The sequence below is a fragment of the Chrysemys picta genome, chromosome 1 (genome assembly GCF_011386835.1).
Source record: "Chrysemys picta bellii isolate R12L10 chromosome 1, ASM1138683v2, whole genome shotgun sequence".
Classification (NCBI taxonomy): Eukaryota; Metazoa; Chordata; order Testudines; family Emydidae; genus Chrysemys; species Chrysemys picta.
In genome coordinates this window covers 131238928-131252005 of record NC_088791.1, presented here as the reverse complement: position 1 = coordinate 131252005, position 13078 = coordinate 131238928, and the positions used below count along the sequence as shown (strand labels likewise).

At 36.0% G+C, this 13078-nt stretch overlaps 1 protein-coding gene across 14 annotated transcripts in view; it reads right to left on the bottom strand.

The window, feature by feature from the left end:
- Positions 1-13078, bottom strand: part of CCDC91 (coiled-coil domain containing 91) — a 341267-nt gene that overhangs the window by 139614 nt on the left and 188575 nt on the right. For 11 of the 14 annotated variants that reach the window (XM_042844407.2, XM_042844444.2, XM_065570750.1 and 8 more), the window contains one exon: positions 365-472. The exons of the other annotated variants lie outside the window; for them this stretch is intronic. In XM_042844407.2, the coding sequence (XP_042700341.2) occupies positions 365-472 (108 nt within the window). The remainder of the gene's footprint in view (positions 1-364; positions 473-13078) is intronic. 14 annotated transcript variants of the gene reach the window in all.

Genomic DNA, 13078 nt, shown 5'->3' with positions numbered 1-13078 from the left:
TCAGGCTTAAGAAATACTGAATCTTTTCTTTTCAGCTATATAAAAGTATACAGTTAATAAAGGAATAAATCTTACACTCCAAGCTTCCTTCTCTTTGGTGCTGTGTCACTCTGGGATCTTGGTTAAGCCATAATGCACATTTGGGCCCTAAGGAGTTAGGAGGTATGGTTAGGTTCCCATCTCTTTTTGCCTGTAATTGTTGTTATCCCAAGGATATTATACTGAAGACTGATGTTTTGTGATGATTTTTTTCCAACACAAACAAAACAGAAACTGAATGAAAATCATAATGCTTTTTGTAGCGCAAAACAAATTCATATAGTCTATGAACATCTGTATCTGTGTGGACAAGTGCTTATATTACCTGAGCATTCAGCAGTTCCTCACACTTGTATGAGTGTTTTTCAATTGCAGCTACGTACTGTTTTTCAATGGCTTCTTCTTGCTTCTGAACTGTAGACTGCAATAGTGCCTGGAAACAAATACAGCAGACCAATTTCAAAACAGAAGACACACTTGAGTGTTTTTGACACACTGCAAATTAACTAACTTTTGTATATAACTGAAATCTGATATTCAGCTGCACCCACAGAACAGAGATGTGCAACTACTGAAGTACTTTTCTATATAACACTACTTTTCATTTTTAGATATACATCTTTCTTTAGCCAGGATTATATTTTTTGGCTCTCATGTTTCTTACACACACACCTTTTGCATAAAAGAAGGCAACTCACAGAAGAAGATAGAGAGGGTGAGTAGTCCTGTTAAACATACTCAGTTTAGTGGGACCACACAAGATGAGAAGCATATGAAAGCTGCTGAGAAAAAAAAAAAAGCCAGACATATTTCACTGGCTGACAAAACTCCACATCCTCTTGGCACACTGTAAGATCCCATGGGCCAAGCATGATCTTCACAACCACAACTCAACTAAAAGCAGATGGAAATTCTGAGTAGTTTAAAACATAAAAGCAATGCTCCCCCAGGAAGTTCACACTCTGATGTGAAGAGGTGGAAGTCAAAGTGTGGAAAAGTCAAAGTGCCAAGACAATATTAAAAAGATAATAAAATTAGGGACATTATACAGATATTTGATCTTAGCCGTGCAAAGGTTAAAGAATCTATATGCAAAGGGAAAAAACTAAAATAGATAACAAGAGTAGCCAAATCACCATTTGTAGGAATTACATCCACTTACTTTCTTTAAGATGATGCTGGTATTTTTACCTTCACTTCACATACTCCTGTGCTATACATGTTTTCAATAGTATATGCTATTTATATGTCCCTTCTTTCTAGAATATGTACTGTACTATTTATACTCACAACGGCAAATTCTATTTTTAAATAGTAATCGGTGTATTAAACTACTTGCAATTACAATGTAAGTTAAAACAGACTTAAAATTTATAGAAAACAGATTTTTGGCACACATATGCAGAGAAGCAAAAAAGGCCAAATTATTTAGATAAGTTTGTTTTGAAAATAAGTTTGCTTGGTGGGAAACAATACACATTAAATAAGACATTGAATAAATGCAAAAAACCGTGGGACAAAAATATTTGTACAGCTTTTGGTCTATCTTCCAATAATTAGCTTTGTTTTGCAAACATTACTGTTCTTCAGGATGACTACTGCTGTAACTCAGTAGCAGTTTTACTGAAGCAAAAGAAAAAAAATACTTGTAAATTAAAAAAAGTGACAGATGGTGCTCGACATGAGGTTTAATCAAAAGGCAAGAATAAGTTTACTGGCTTTTCCACTGGCTTATGCTTGTCTTTAAATGTAAACGTTGTTTTGCAGATTGTTTGTTCATCTTCTGCATTCATACAAATTCAGACAATCACAAAAACTTACTTCTCAAGACTCCAATTTATGCCTGAAAAACCTCACAAAAGTCTACTTTATTTGGGGTAAAATCCCATAATGAATACATTCAAATGGATATATACCAATGAGAAACCTTATTCAAGGGCTTAGTACAGGAACAGAATGTCAGTTCTAACATTTTTTCTGCATTTTTAATCTCTGGACTAATGTTATAAGAATTGTTAGAATTAATTTATGAAGTACATTAAAACATAAAAGGTATAAAAGCAAAGATAAATATAAAGGGTCAAATTCTTCTCTAACTGAAGTCAACAGGAAAGACCCAATTGACTTCAACAAGTGCAGGATGTGGTCCTAAATAAGGTTCCTCTCTTACCCCCAAACCATGCCTTCTAGTGCAGGTTCAGCTGAATACTCTTTAGTATGTAGGAGCTAACAGAGTTCCCATGTAAATTATTTAACCAGTGGCCTAAGTCTATTTTCAGTAGCTGTCATTGAAAACAAACCCAGAAGTATTAGACTGCAAAAAGTAACAACCCACCATATTTATTTTTAAACACAATGGAAAGTTATTATATGTTCTGATAATAAAGTAACTGTCTCTTTTAGGACTGATTTTATCAAGAATCTCAAGAGTGTGATTTTAAACACATACAAGGAGTCAAAATATAATTTCTAAATACAATTTGGAAAAATGATTTTGGGGATGTGTTCTACTCATAAGAGAATACACTAGCATTACATTACACTCAATTTAGCCTAGTGGGAATGATCACAATTGTTAGTATCAGTAAATAAGGAAGTTTATTCAATAAAATATTAATTCTACTCTTCTTTAATTTAAAAGATGGCACAGAAATATGGCATTATACCACATACGACAGTTGTATCTTGCCCTGCCCCCAAATGATATAGGCTGTTGTAAGACATCCCTCCCCATAGTATGTAGATTGCAGTCTTCTACTTTGTAATTTATCTCTGTTAAAGAAGTTGCATAAAGATAAAAAGTGCCAGGAAATACTATGAATTCTGTGATGAGACTTAAAACTTTATAAAAATTAGATGTTTCCCATCATATATTAGTTTACAGATAGATAGATAGATAGATAGATAGATAGATAGATAGATAGATAGATAGATATAGTAGGCGCTCAGATACTACAATGTTCACGGTCTATAGTGTCAAAGTGGAAAGAATATACCCCCTCTGTATGCTCCTGAAAAGCCCAAAGTTTAAACATTTTAGCATCAAACTCTTTGCCTGACCATCTTATGTAATTATATAGAAACGTGCCACAATGATCCTTTAAGGCTTGCATCATCTTGGAATGGTAGTCTTTTCTACTAAAGGTATTCATTGGCTTGGTGAGATTAATATAGAGTGCACATATAGAACTGTCTATAGCTTCAACACATTAATGCAGCTATGCTTCCTGAAATCGCTAAAAGAACTCAAGCACAATTCAATCATAAACCACAGTAATACTTGATATTAGAGCTGTCAAGTGATTAAAAAAAGTAATTGCAATTAATCACATTGTTAAACAATAATAGAATACCATTTATTTAAATATTTTTGGATGTTTTCTACATTTTCAAATATATTGATTTAAATTACCACACAATACAAAGCGTACAGTGCTCACTTTATATTTATTTTTATTGAAAATATTTGCACTGTAAAAAACAAAAAAAATAGTATTTTTCAATTCACCTAAGTACTGTAGTGCAATCTCTTTATCACGAACGTTGAACTTACAAATGTAGATACAAAAAAACTACATTCAAAAATAAAACAAATGTAAAACTTTAGAGCCTTCAAGTCCACTCAGTCCTACTTCTTGTTCAGCAAAACACTCAAACAAATGAGTTTGTTTACATTTGCAGGCGATAACGCTGCCTGCTTCTTGTTTACAATATCACCTGAAAGCCAGAACAGGCATTCGCATGGCATTGTTGTAGCCAGCGTCACAAGATATATACGTGCCAGATGCACTAAAGATTCATATGTCCTTTCATGTTTCAACCACCATTCCAGAGGACATACATCCATGCTGATGACGGGTTCTGATCAATAACGATCCAAAGCAGTGTGGACCGATGCATGTTCATTTTCATCATCTGGATCAGAGGCCACAAGCAGGAGGTTGATTTTCTTTTTTGGTGGTTCGATTCTGTAGTTTTCGCATCAGAGCATTGCTCTTTTAAGACTTCTGAAAGCATGCTCCACATCTCGTCCCGCTCAGATTTTGGAAGGCGTTTCGGATTCTTAAACCTTGGGTCGAGTGCTATAGCTATCTTTTATTTATTTATTTATTTTCATTAAATATGTAGTCTAAATAATTAAATTAATAAAATTTCAAGCCAAATATGTATTAATTTTAATGAACAATGCCGTATTATGTAGTATTCATTTTTGAAAGTTTATAATAAGCGATGCTCCGGGGAGAAGGGTGGGGATGGGAGGCACAAGGTGGAAGTTTCGCCTCGGGTGCAAAATATCCTTGCACTGGCCCTGCATCCAAGACTGCTATAACATGAAATATATGGCAGAATGTGGGTAAAACAGAGCAGGAGACATACAATTCTCTCCCAAGAAGTTCAGTCACAAATTTCATTAACACTTTTTTAAACAAGCGTCATCAGCATGGAAGCATGTCCTCTGGAATGGTCGCCGAAGCATGAAGGGGCATACAAATGTTTATTATATCTGGCACATAAATAACTTGCAATGCTTGATACAAAAGTGCCATGCGAACGCCTGTTCTCACTTTCAGGTGACATTGTAAATAAGAATCGGGCAACATTATTTCCTGTAAATGTAAACAAACTTGTTTGTCTTAGTGACTGGCTGAACAAGAAGTAGGACTGAGTGGACTTGTAGGCTCTAAAATTTTACATGGTTTTGTTTTTGAGTGCAGTTAAGTAACAAAAAAAAATCTACATTTGTAAGTTGCACTTTCACGATAAAGAGATCGTACTACTGTTCTTGTATGAGGTGAATTGAAAAATACATACTATTTCTTTTGTTTATCATTTTTACAGTGCAAATATTTGTAATAAAAATAATATAAAGTGAGCACTGTACACTTTATATTCTGGGCTGTAATTAAAATCAATACAGTTGAAAAATATAGAAAAATATCCAAAAATATTGAATACGTTTCAATTGGTATTCTACTGTTTAACAATGTGATTAAAACTGCGATTAATCACGGTTAATTTATTTGAGTTAGTCGGTTGAGTTAACTGCAATTAACTGATATCAAGCCCTACCTGATATATTTAAATGCATACTTGCAGCACAACAGCACCAACCTCAAATTTGTGCCCTATTGACCAAAAATAATTTGGGGTAGCCAGCTTTGATAGTCTAAACTCCCATTTTCCACAATGGATGAAGCTCTCATCCTGGTGGCCTAACACTGATGGTGAGGACAGCCCTCCACTTTGACCCATCTCAAGTCTCATGGACAACTCTTTTTCATCAATCTGTTGTCACTGTCTTGATGTAAAAGTGGCACTCCACTAGTAATATTTTTCTTCCAATAGCTCACAGTCAGTTAGGCCATGGGTAGAGGAAAATGGAGCCCCACAAACAACTGCAGCATGCAGTACTGGTCTCAGTTTCTGGCTCTCCACATGTATTGTCAGACCACCTTCTAGTATCTCTCCTGTGCTGCATGAGACTGAAAACTAATCTTCAAGTGCCTTTAGTAGATTTTTTTTTTTTTTTAACCAAAGCTGAACTCTGGCTGTTTAGCCTGGTCTTCATTAGGAAAATATGGTACAGAAATAGCTTCCCAGCGAGTTATAAGAGCTTTTCTTTTTCTCTCATAATTCCCTCGGACTCCTAAAATCTTTTCCAACTCTCCCACAAGTCACTGCTTCAGGGAACTGTGAAAAGGACTGTGGGTTATGTATCTAAGGGCAGTGTGCCTGCATTTAAAAGAGATAGCCATGCATGAACATAGGGAAGAAATGGACCCAGAAAAGAATAGCTAGCATTGACAAAATTACACCACTATTTGTGCTGGTGCAATCCCACTAGTTCATTCAGCAACTGTATGCTTCTCTAGGGTAGAGACAGTATAAAATATATTCATTCTTAGCATTAAATGAAAATAAGCCTTTATTTGTATCTTCTCATATTCCTGAAAACAAGAACTATTAAATCTCAGTACCGACTAACTGGCAATCAGCTATATTTCCTTAAACTATATCCTGTACACTTGGGTTTGTAACATTTACTTCTTCCACTATATTCATATGCTCCATTTTATCATGACTAAACTGGGAAAAAAATAAGGACGGCGAAAACTAAGAATTAATGTCCAAACTGATTTTAACTGACTAGATTTGGCTCATGAGACAGCTCTTAGTTTCCAACTTGGCATAATCTTCAATAACTTTGCTGGCTAATCAAAGATACAATTTCGCCAAGTTTTAAGTCTCAGACTTCAATCTATAGCTATGTTGGCTTATAGATCAGAAAAAAAAGTGATAGTTGGATTTGTTGTTTGATTTAAAAAAAAAAAAACACACCCAAAACCCTCTGATCAATATGCCAGTGCTATAACTGAGGTAGAAAATGCAGTTAATTTGGTGCATTTGGGAAAGGACACAATAGACTGGCTGTCTGAGATGCCTTTCCATTGGTCTATCTTAGAAAAAAAGGGTTGAAAGATTGTTATGTAGGATTTCAAATAGAACACAAAGTTGTAATTTAAAGTCATCCATGGAGGGGGAGGGGATGGCAACGATGAATTAAGATAAATTTGGGATGCAGTATGCAAGTTGTTACACATTACCAGACTTGTTAAAAAAATTGTTAAAAAAATTGATAAAAACCAACATAAAATTGGCTTTTTGACAAAAATAGAAATTTCCTGCAGAAATTTCTATTAACTAAAAAAAACTCCACCCCCCTTGTCCCTTATTTTCTGAACTTTTTAAATAATTCTCCCTACACACCTTTTTATAGTGGAAGAAATTATAAAAGGGAGAAAATGGGGGAACAAACAGAAAGAAAAAGATTCAGAACAAAACAAATGTATTTTGAACTATTAATTAAAATTTAAAAAGTACAAATATTTCCTCTAATATGTAAGAGATGGGGTGCCTTTATGGTATTACTCAGTCTTATTGCTCACCTGTTACACTTTGTCCTACATAGTGTGGATTGATACACACAAGCTGTAACAGCGTTAAGATTTCATATTTCTCAACATGCAATTTCCTGCACTGATTAACTCCAAAGGGAGCCAGTCCTTTTGTCCCATCCTCTTCGGGACCCAGGATGTGGACTCTCACTCAAATGTCCAAGAATTGGAATTTTATTTAATTTTAATTTAAATGAAAGAGCACTGAAAATTTTCCTCATATTTCTCACTCATTTTAAGTTATTCTGCTCCTCTGCCTTAACGTCTGTTTGAATTACAGTGCAGAAGTCCAATTCAAAAGAAAATATGGTGAACTATGGTGTATATATGAAAAATTGAAATTAAATATAATCTACAGCACGGGTTGGCAACCTTTCAAAAGTGGTGTGTCGAGTCTTCATTTATTCACTCCAATTTAAGATTTCACGTGCCAGTAATACATTTTAACACTTTTAGAAGGTCTCTTTCTGTAAGTCTATAATATATAACTAAACTATTGTTGTATGTAAAGTAAATAAGGTTTTTTAAAATGTTGAAGAAGCTTAATTTAAAATTAAATTAAAATGCAGAGCCCCCCAGACTGGTGGCCAGGACCCAGGCAGTGTGAGTGCCACTGAAAAATCAGCTCGCGTGCCATAGGTTGCCTACCCCTGATTTACCGTAACAATGCTATTAAGGGAGGAGGATCTAGAAGTCAAAGAAAGTATGTAAGAGTGAGATAAGAGTTACTGCTGGCTTTCTTGTCAAAGGATTCTAGTAATGAGTTTAGCTCAAACTCCAAAACCTTCTCACAGGGTAAATATATTTTGTGCCATGTACATTTATAAATTAAGAATGTATATAATCTCCATCCCTCATTGCTCATGCCAAACTGCTTCAGTCTGCCAGAACTGGATGTTCTGATCTATTTATAAGTCACGATGCTGCACTCCAAAATACATTTGAGCTATGGTCCCCCAATTGCAGTCGGGCCACTAAAAGCTGTCGATGGAGAGTTGGCTTGTCTTATGATGCTGGTCCTCTTCCTTGCTTACAGCTGCTAAATTGCATTACAATAACAAAAACATATTGCCTACTTTTCTAATATTATTTTTCCATGTTATTGTAGTTACTACAAGAAAGCTATCTGATTGTCAGTTGGGGGCAGGGTGTCTGTGCAATCAGGAATGGGAAGGGAAGTGATCCACAAGACACACTTCTCTATTATAAGGTGGTATGAACTATTTAAAAAAAGGTTGAGAACTCCTGTACTGGAACATTACCAAATATTCTCCAGTTAAACACCACATGATAGAAAGACAAGAAAAGTAAGAGATATCCACTGGTCAGTGTATGTTATGCATCCTCCTCTGTGTCTGGTCCACAGGGCCCAACTACAAAGCCTGGTTCTCTTCAGCTCAGACTGTGGACACTCACTCTTTCAAGGGCTGGAGGTCTACAGTGTTGGTCAAGTTGGCTGTTACACAACTCAAGGCTCATAGAATCATAAGGTTAGAAGGGACCACAAGGGTCATCTAGTCTCATCCAAGAGTCAACTGCTGTGAGCAACAGATGCTCAAGATGAGCTTCCTCTGTCCAGGGGAAATGCACAACTCACAATTTTAGTGTGTGTTATATGTCACCCCCACCTTCCAAACTACAGAGAATAAGTTACAGCTACAGAGCCTGTTTGTTTTTTTAAGCTGGAACTGTAGCGACTCATGCTTTTATCTCTGGTGGTCCCAAGTTCAATCCCCAGTGTTGGCCATGATGGCTGCCACCACCAGGAGCTCTGATAAATTGAGCAAAATTGGGATAAAAATTATTCAGGAACAATCAAAATGAAACCTCAGATCCCATTTAAGAATCACTTTTCAGATGAGAATCACACTGACTGGGCTGAAAGATCTTGTATGTTTACAAATTAAAAAACAAAACAAAACAAACAAAAAAAACTTTTAACTGTGCTAGTTGTTTTGTGGTAGACAATTTGTTCCCAGTCTTTGCTTTATTTCTTGTGGCTTAATCGCCTTTTGTTTCAAATTATATATAAAGATAAGGCATCTCTTCTAGATCTGTATTTACCCAAACCTGCTCAGGGGGAAAAGATGAAGATTAGATTTTGGATTTTGCAACTTTTTTAGAACCATTAACAGTAGACGTTAACGGATTTGAATAATAAAGAGCAGAGTTGGGGTGGTATGGATGGCTTTTCTGATAATACATGTAAATATGTAATATTGTTATCTATCCAAAACTTATCTCCACTACTGCTAAGAGAATAATCTGTTTACATTTTTTTTGTCTTGACTCCTACATCTTTAGGTGACAAACATATTTCAAATAAACTTACATAGAAGCTACAACACTTGATTGTCAAAGTGCATTGAACTGGAGCAGTGTACACAAACACTATTTAAGTTTACAAATACACTTTCTCTACGCATTATACATACACACCTCAGATATAGAGGAGATATCTATGTGACAAATTTATTTTAATGTACTTTAACAGTCTCACTTACTTACTCTCTGTCTCCTCCCGCTAATGAGGTTTCTAAACCAATTCAAACCACAAACCAACTTCAAAACAAAGTGTTTTATTTTAAAAGGTAGCTTGCCACATAAATATTTGTTTTCCCTAGACATTTAATTGATCCCCAAATTTACACTGGCTGGAGGTACAGAATAGGCCATATTTGGTCACAGACTAGTGTCAAAGATATAGTAATTGTTGAACCTTATAAGACTACAGATCTATCAAGTTCAATATCATGGTGTCTTATTGCCCATACAGAAACGTGCCATGAACAATTATGGAATAACTCACTTTTAAGCTAACCCCTACTAGTTAGTGTCTGGATTATGGATGGATTCATGAGGTTTTAGAACCCTCTAAAACAACAAGACAAAACTTAGATTTCCAAACTCTCTCATGCCATTAGTGTTAAAAAAAAACAAGAGCTTTATCCAATTGGAGAATTAGGAGTTCCCCTGAAATCCCTTTTCAATGGTGTAGGGCATTTGCTCCTTGATCATGATACACTGAGGCTGGGTCTACACTACCCGCCTGAATCGGCGGGTAGAAATTGACCTCTCGGGGATCGATTTATCGCGTCCCGTTGGGACGCGACAATCGATCCCCGAATCGACACTCTTACTCCACCAGCGGAGGTGGGAGTAAGCGCCGTCGACGGGAAGCCGCAGAGGTTGATTTTGCCGCTATCCTCACAGCGGGGTAAGTCGGCTGCGATACGTTGAATTCAGCTATGCTATTCACGTAGCTGAATTTGCGTATCTTAAATCGACTCCCCCCTGTAGTGTAGATGTAGCCTGAATCTTAGTCTTTAGAAATTTCTAAAATTTGCTAGATAGAATTCTTCTCTTTCAAAGACCTGTATAGTTGGATTCATGGGATTAAAGAAGCTTGTCTTTACAGGCTGAGGGCTATGAAAAATAGTAGAAAGTTGTTAGAATGCTTTAAATCACTTGTAAAATAGTTTCATAAAAATAAGTGGCATAAACATCTGATAGTGTTGTGTAAATTGTGGCATTCATTTGAGACGATTTCCCAATTTACTTGTGGTTTTGCCACTTAGGAGTAATGCAACCATTTTAAACTCATGCTACTGAAACCATTAAATGTCCTCCTTTTCGACTTTTAAAAATGCACCTCAAGTGTTGTTTATATGCCAGGTTTCTTGGCACATACACTAAATAAATTACGTTTTTGGTTAAAAAAAAAGATTCAAATAACCAATGGGGAAGCAAACAAAGAACAAAACTACATACTCTGTTACTGACAAAAATACAACCCACCATCAGAAAAACAAAATGGAGAAGGGAATGCATACTCACAAAGTAACATGTCCCCTGGGTTGCGGGAGATGGGGAACTATAGCAAGTTGCGGGTGGGGGGGGTTGTTGTTTAGCTGTGGTTTATCAATTAATTCTAATTTTTCTAATGTTGAAGCTGACAATCAACTTTTCAGACTAGGTTTGCTTTCTCTCAGTGGACCATGATTAGCATATTACCAACATTTTCAAGTTACCATGCTGCTCCTTCTAAACAAGCACATTTATTCTACAGGTAAAAGCACTACAGAGGAAAAAAAAAAATCACACACACATGTTCCTATGAGCATGCTAAAAGCTTACCAGAGGTCACTCATAAATCTTATGGGGCCTACTAGGCCAAAGTCTTTCCAATCCTTCTGCAAAGGTTGGGGTCCACCTTGGACAGAGGGCCCTGTCCATTTGCAGGATCAGAAGAAGGCTCTGAGTCAATTTAAATGTAGCCTTTTTATATGTTGGTGTCTGCAAAATTTATTTTGAACTAGTATATGCAAGTGTGACCCTTTCCTTAGTCAGGATCTCTCCCATAGGTCCAAACATTGTGGTGCCTATGTCTTCTTAGGTGAAAGAGAAAACTTGGGATTCTCTGCCTCACTCTTTTATATTTCAGTGAACCTTTGAAGTGGGTTCTTCTGAGGGTTACCCTTCAAAGTAAAGTTTATTCAAACAATGAAGAAGGTGACATGAAGTCTGGTGGTGAAGGAGGTTCCATGCTCTTTTTCCTCCTCTGTGTTTGCTGAAATGCAAATTTGCTTTATCTCCTACCATTTCCTTTCCCTGCTGTCTCAAGGATACAGTTTACTGCTTATATGCAAATTGAGGCAAACACATATTCCTTTGTTTAGGATAGACCTGTTTAACAACTTTTGCCCAGGCAGGACTGTGTGGTTTTGAACATGTGCTATCATCATCATACAGGGGGATTTTGTAACTTTACATATAATGTGGCTGCACACATTTCACCATGATATTATTGACCGGCGGGTTAGTTTTAAAAAGATACCACACAAGGCATATTTTGCACAAAATTACAAAGATCTGTAGGGTGTAAATACAAAGGTGCTTTTGGTCACACCAGTGCCACAAGTAAGGAGGAGAAACTTATCCCATATTTCTCTAGTATATGAATATAGAGCACTTTATACTTTCTGAAGTTTGTTCTTGTCTCTGGAAAGGCAAAACATAATAAATAAGGATTTGCCAAAACCAAAACACAACCACCCAAGCACACTAATACAAACCAGTTTGCCCAACACTAGCACACAGTCAGACTAAATTGTACTGACAATGGGAACCAGTTCTGTTTGCCTAGGAAAGGATTTATCACGTGTCCCCAAAGCTGGAATTTATGAGAACCCTCATTCAATTAAATAAAAGTAGTGGTTTTTTTTAATTTTCATTCCCTAGGAGGAGCAAAAATGGTGGAACGCCAATTCAGCAGCATTGCCAGATTTCACATACACCTCCTTTTTGGAAAGCAAATTAATTAGCAGTCAGAGAACAAGACAAAAGGAAGAGAACAGAACACTGTTTATCAACCTCCTTCCTTTTCTGAGAAATGTTACAAAAATAATTCTCAACTCTGGGAAAAAATGGTCTCTTAATTGTGAGAATATAGATTTCCTGAAAACATTAAAAATAACACATTCACATGAAACACCAGTAAGTGTATATACCACATTATGCTCAAGTTGGAATGTTAACTAATGGGTGTTACTGAAAAATATACCATACAAAAAATTTTGTGAATCCAAAAATACACCAAATTTGTAGTTTATTTCTATAGCTCAGATATCATATTATATTTAAGTAGCTAAAAGAGCATCCTGGGCAATTATATACAAATTAGCTCATCAGACACCCTACTTACTTCAAAATTGCTATAAGCCAATGCTGCCAAAACAAAGCTTTTGAAATGGAATAAGGTCTACCCCACTCGGTATACAATGATTGAAATGTACAAATAAATAAATTTTAGCACTGATTTCAGCAACAGAATTGCTATACTGGTACCCAAGTAGACACTGATCCATTTAATTCAGTATCCAGCAGTAGCTAGTTGTTACTTCAGATGAAAACAAGTGTGTTAAGTAACATGCCTAGCCAATTCTTCAATAATAAAACGGAGAGGTCAAGATTCCCTCCCCAGCCTCAAGAGTTGACCAACTCATTCCAGGAAGCATATCATTTGACTAACCTCCTATCATAAATTAACTATTTCCAAATAAACTAAACACCATGTAGATTAA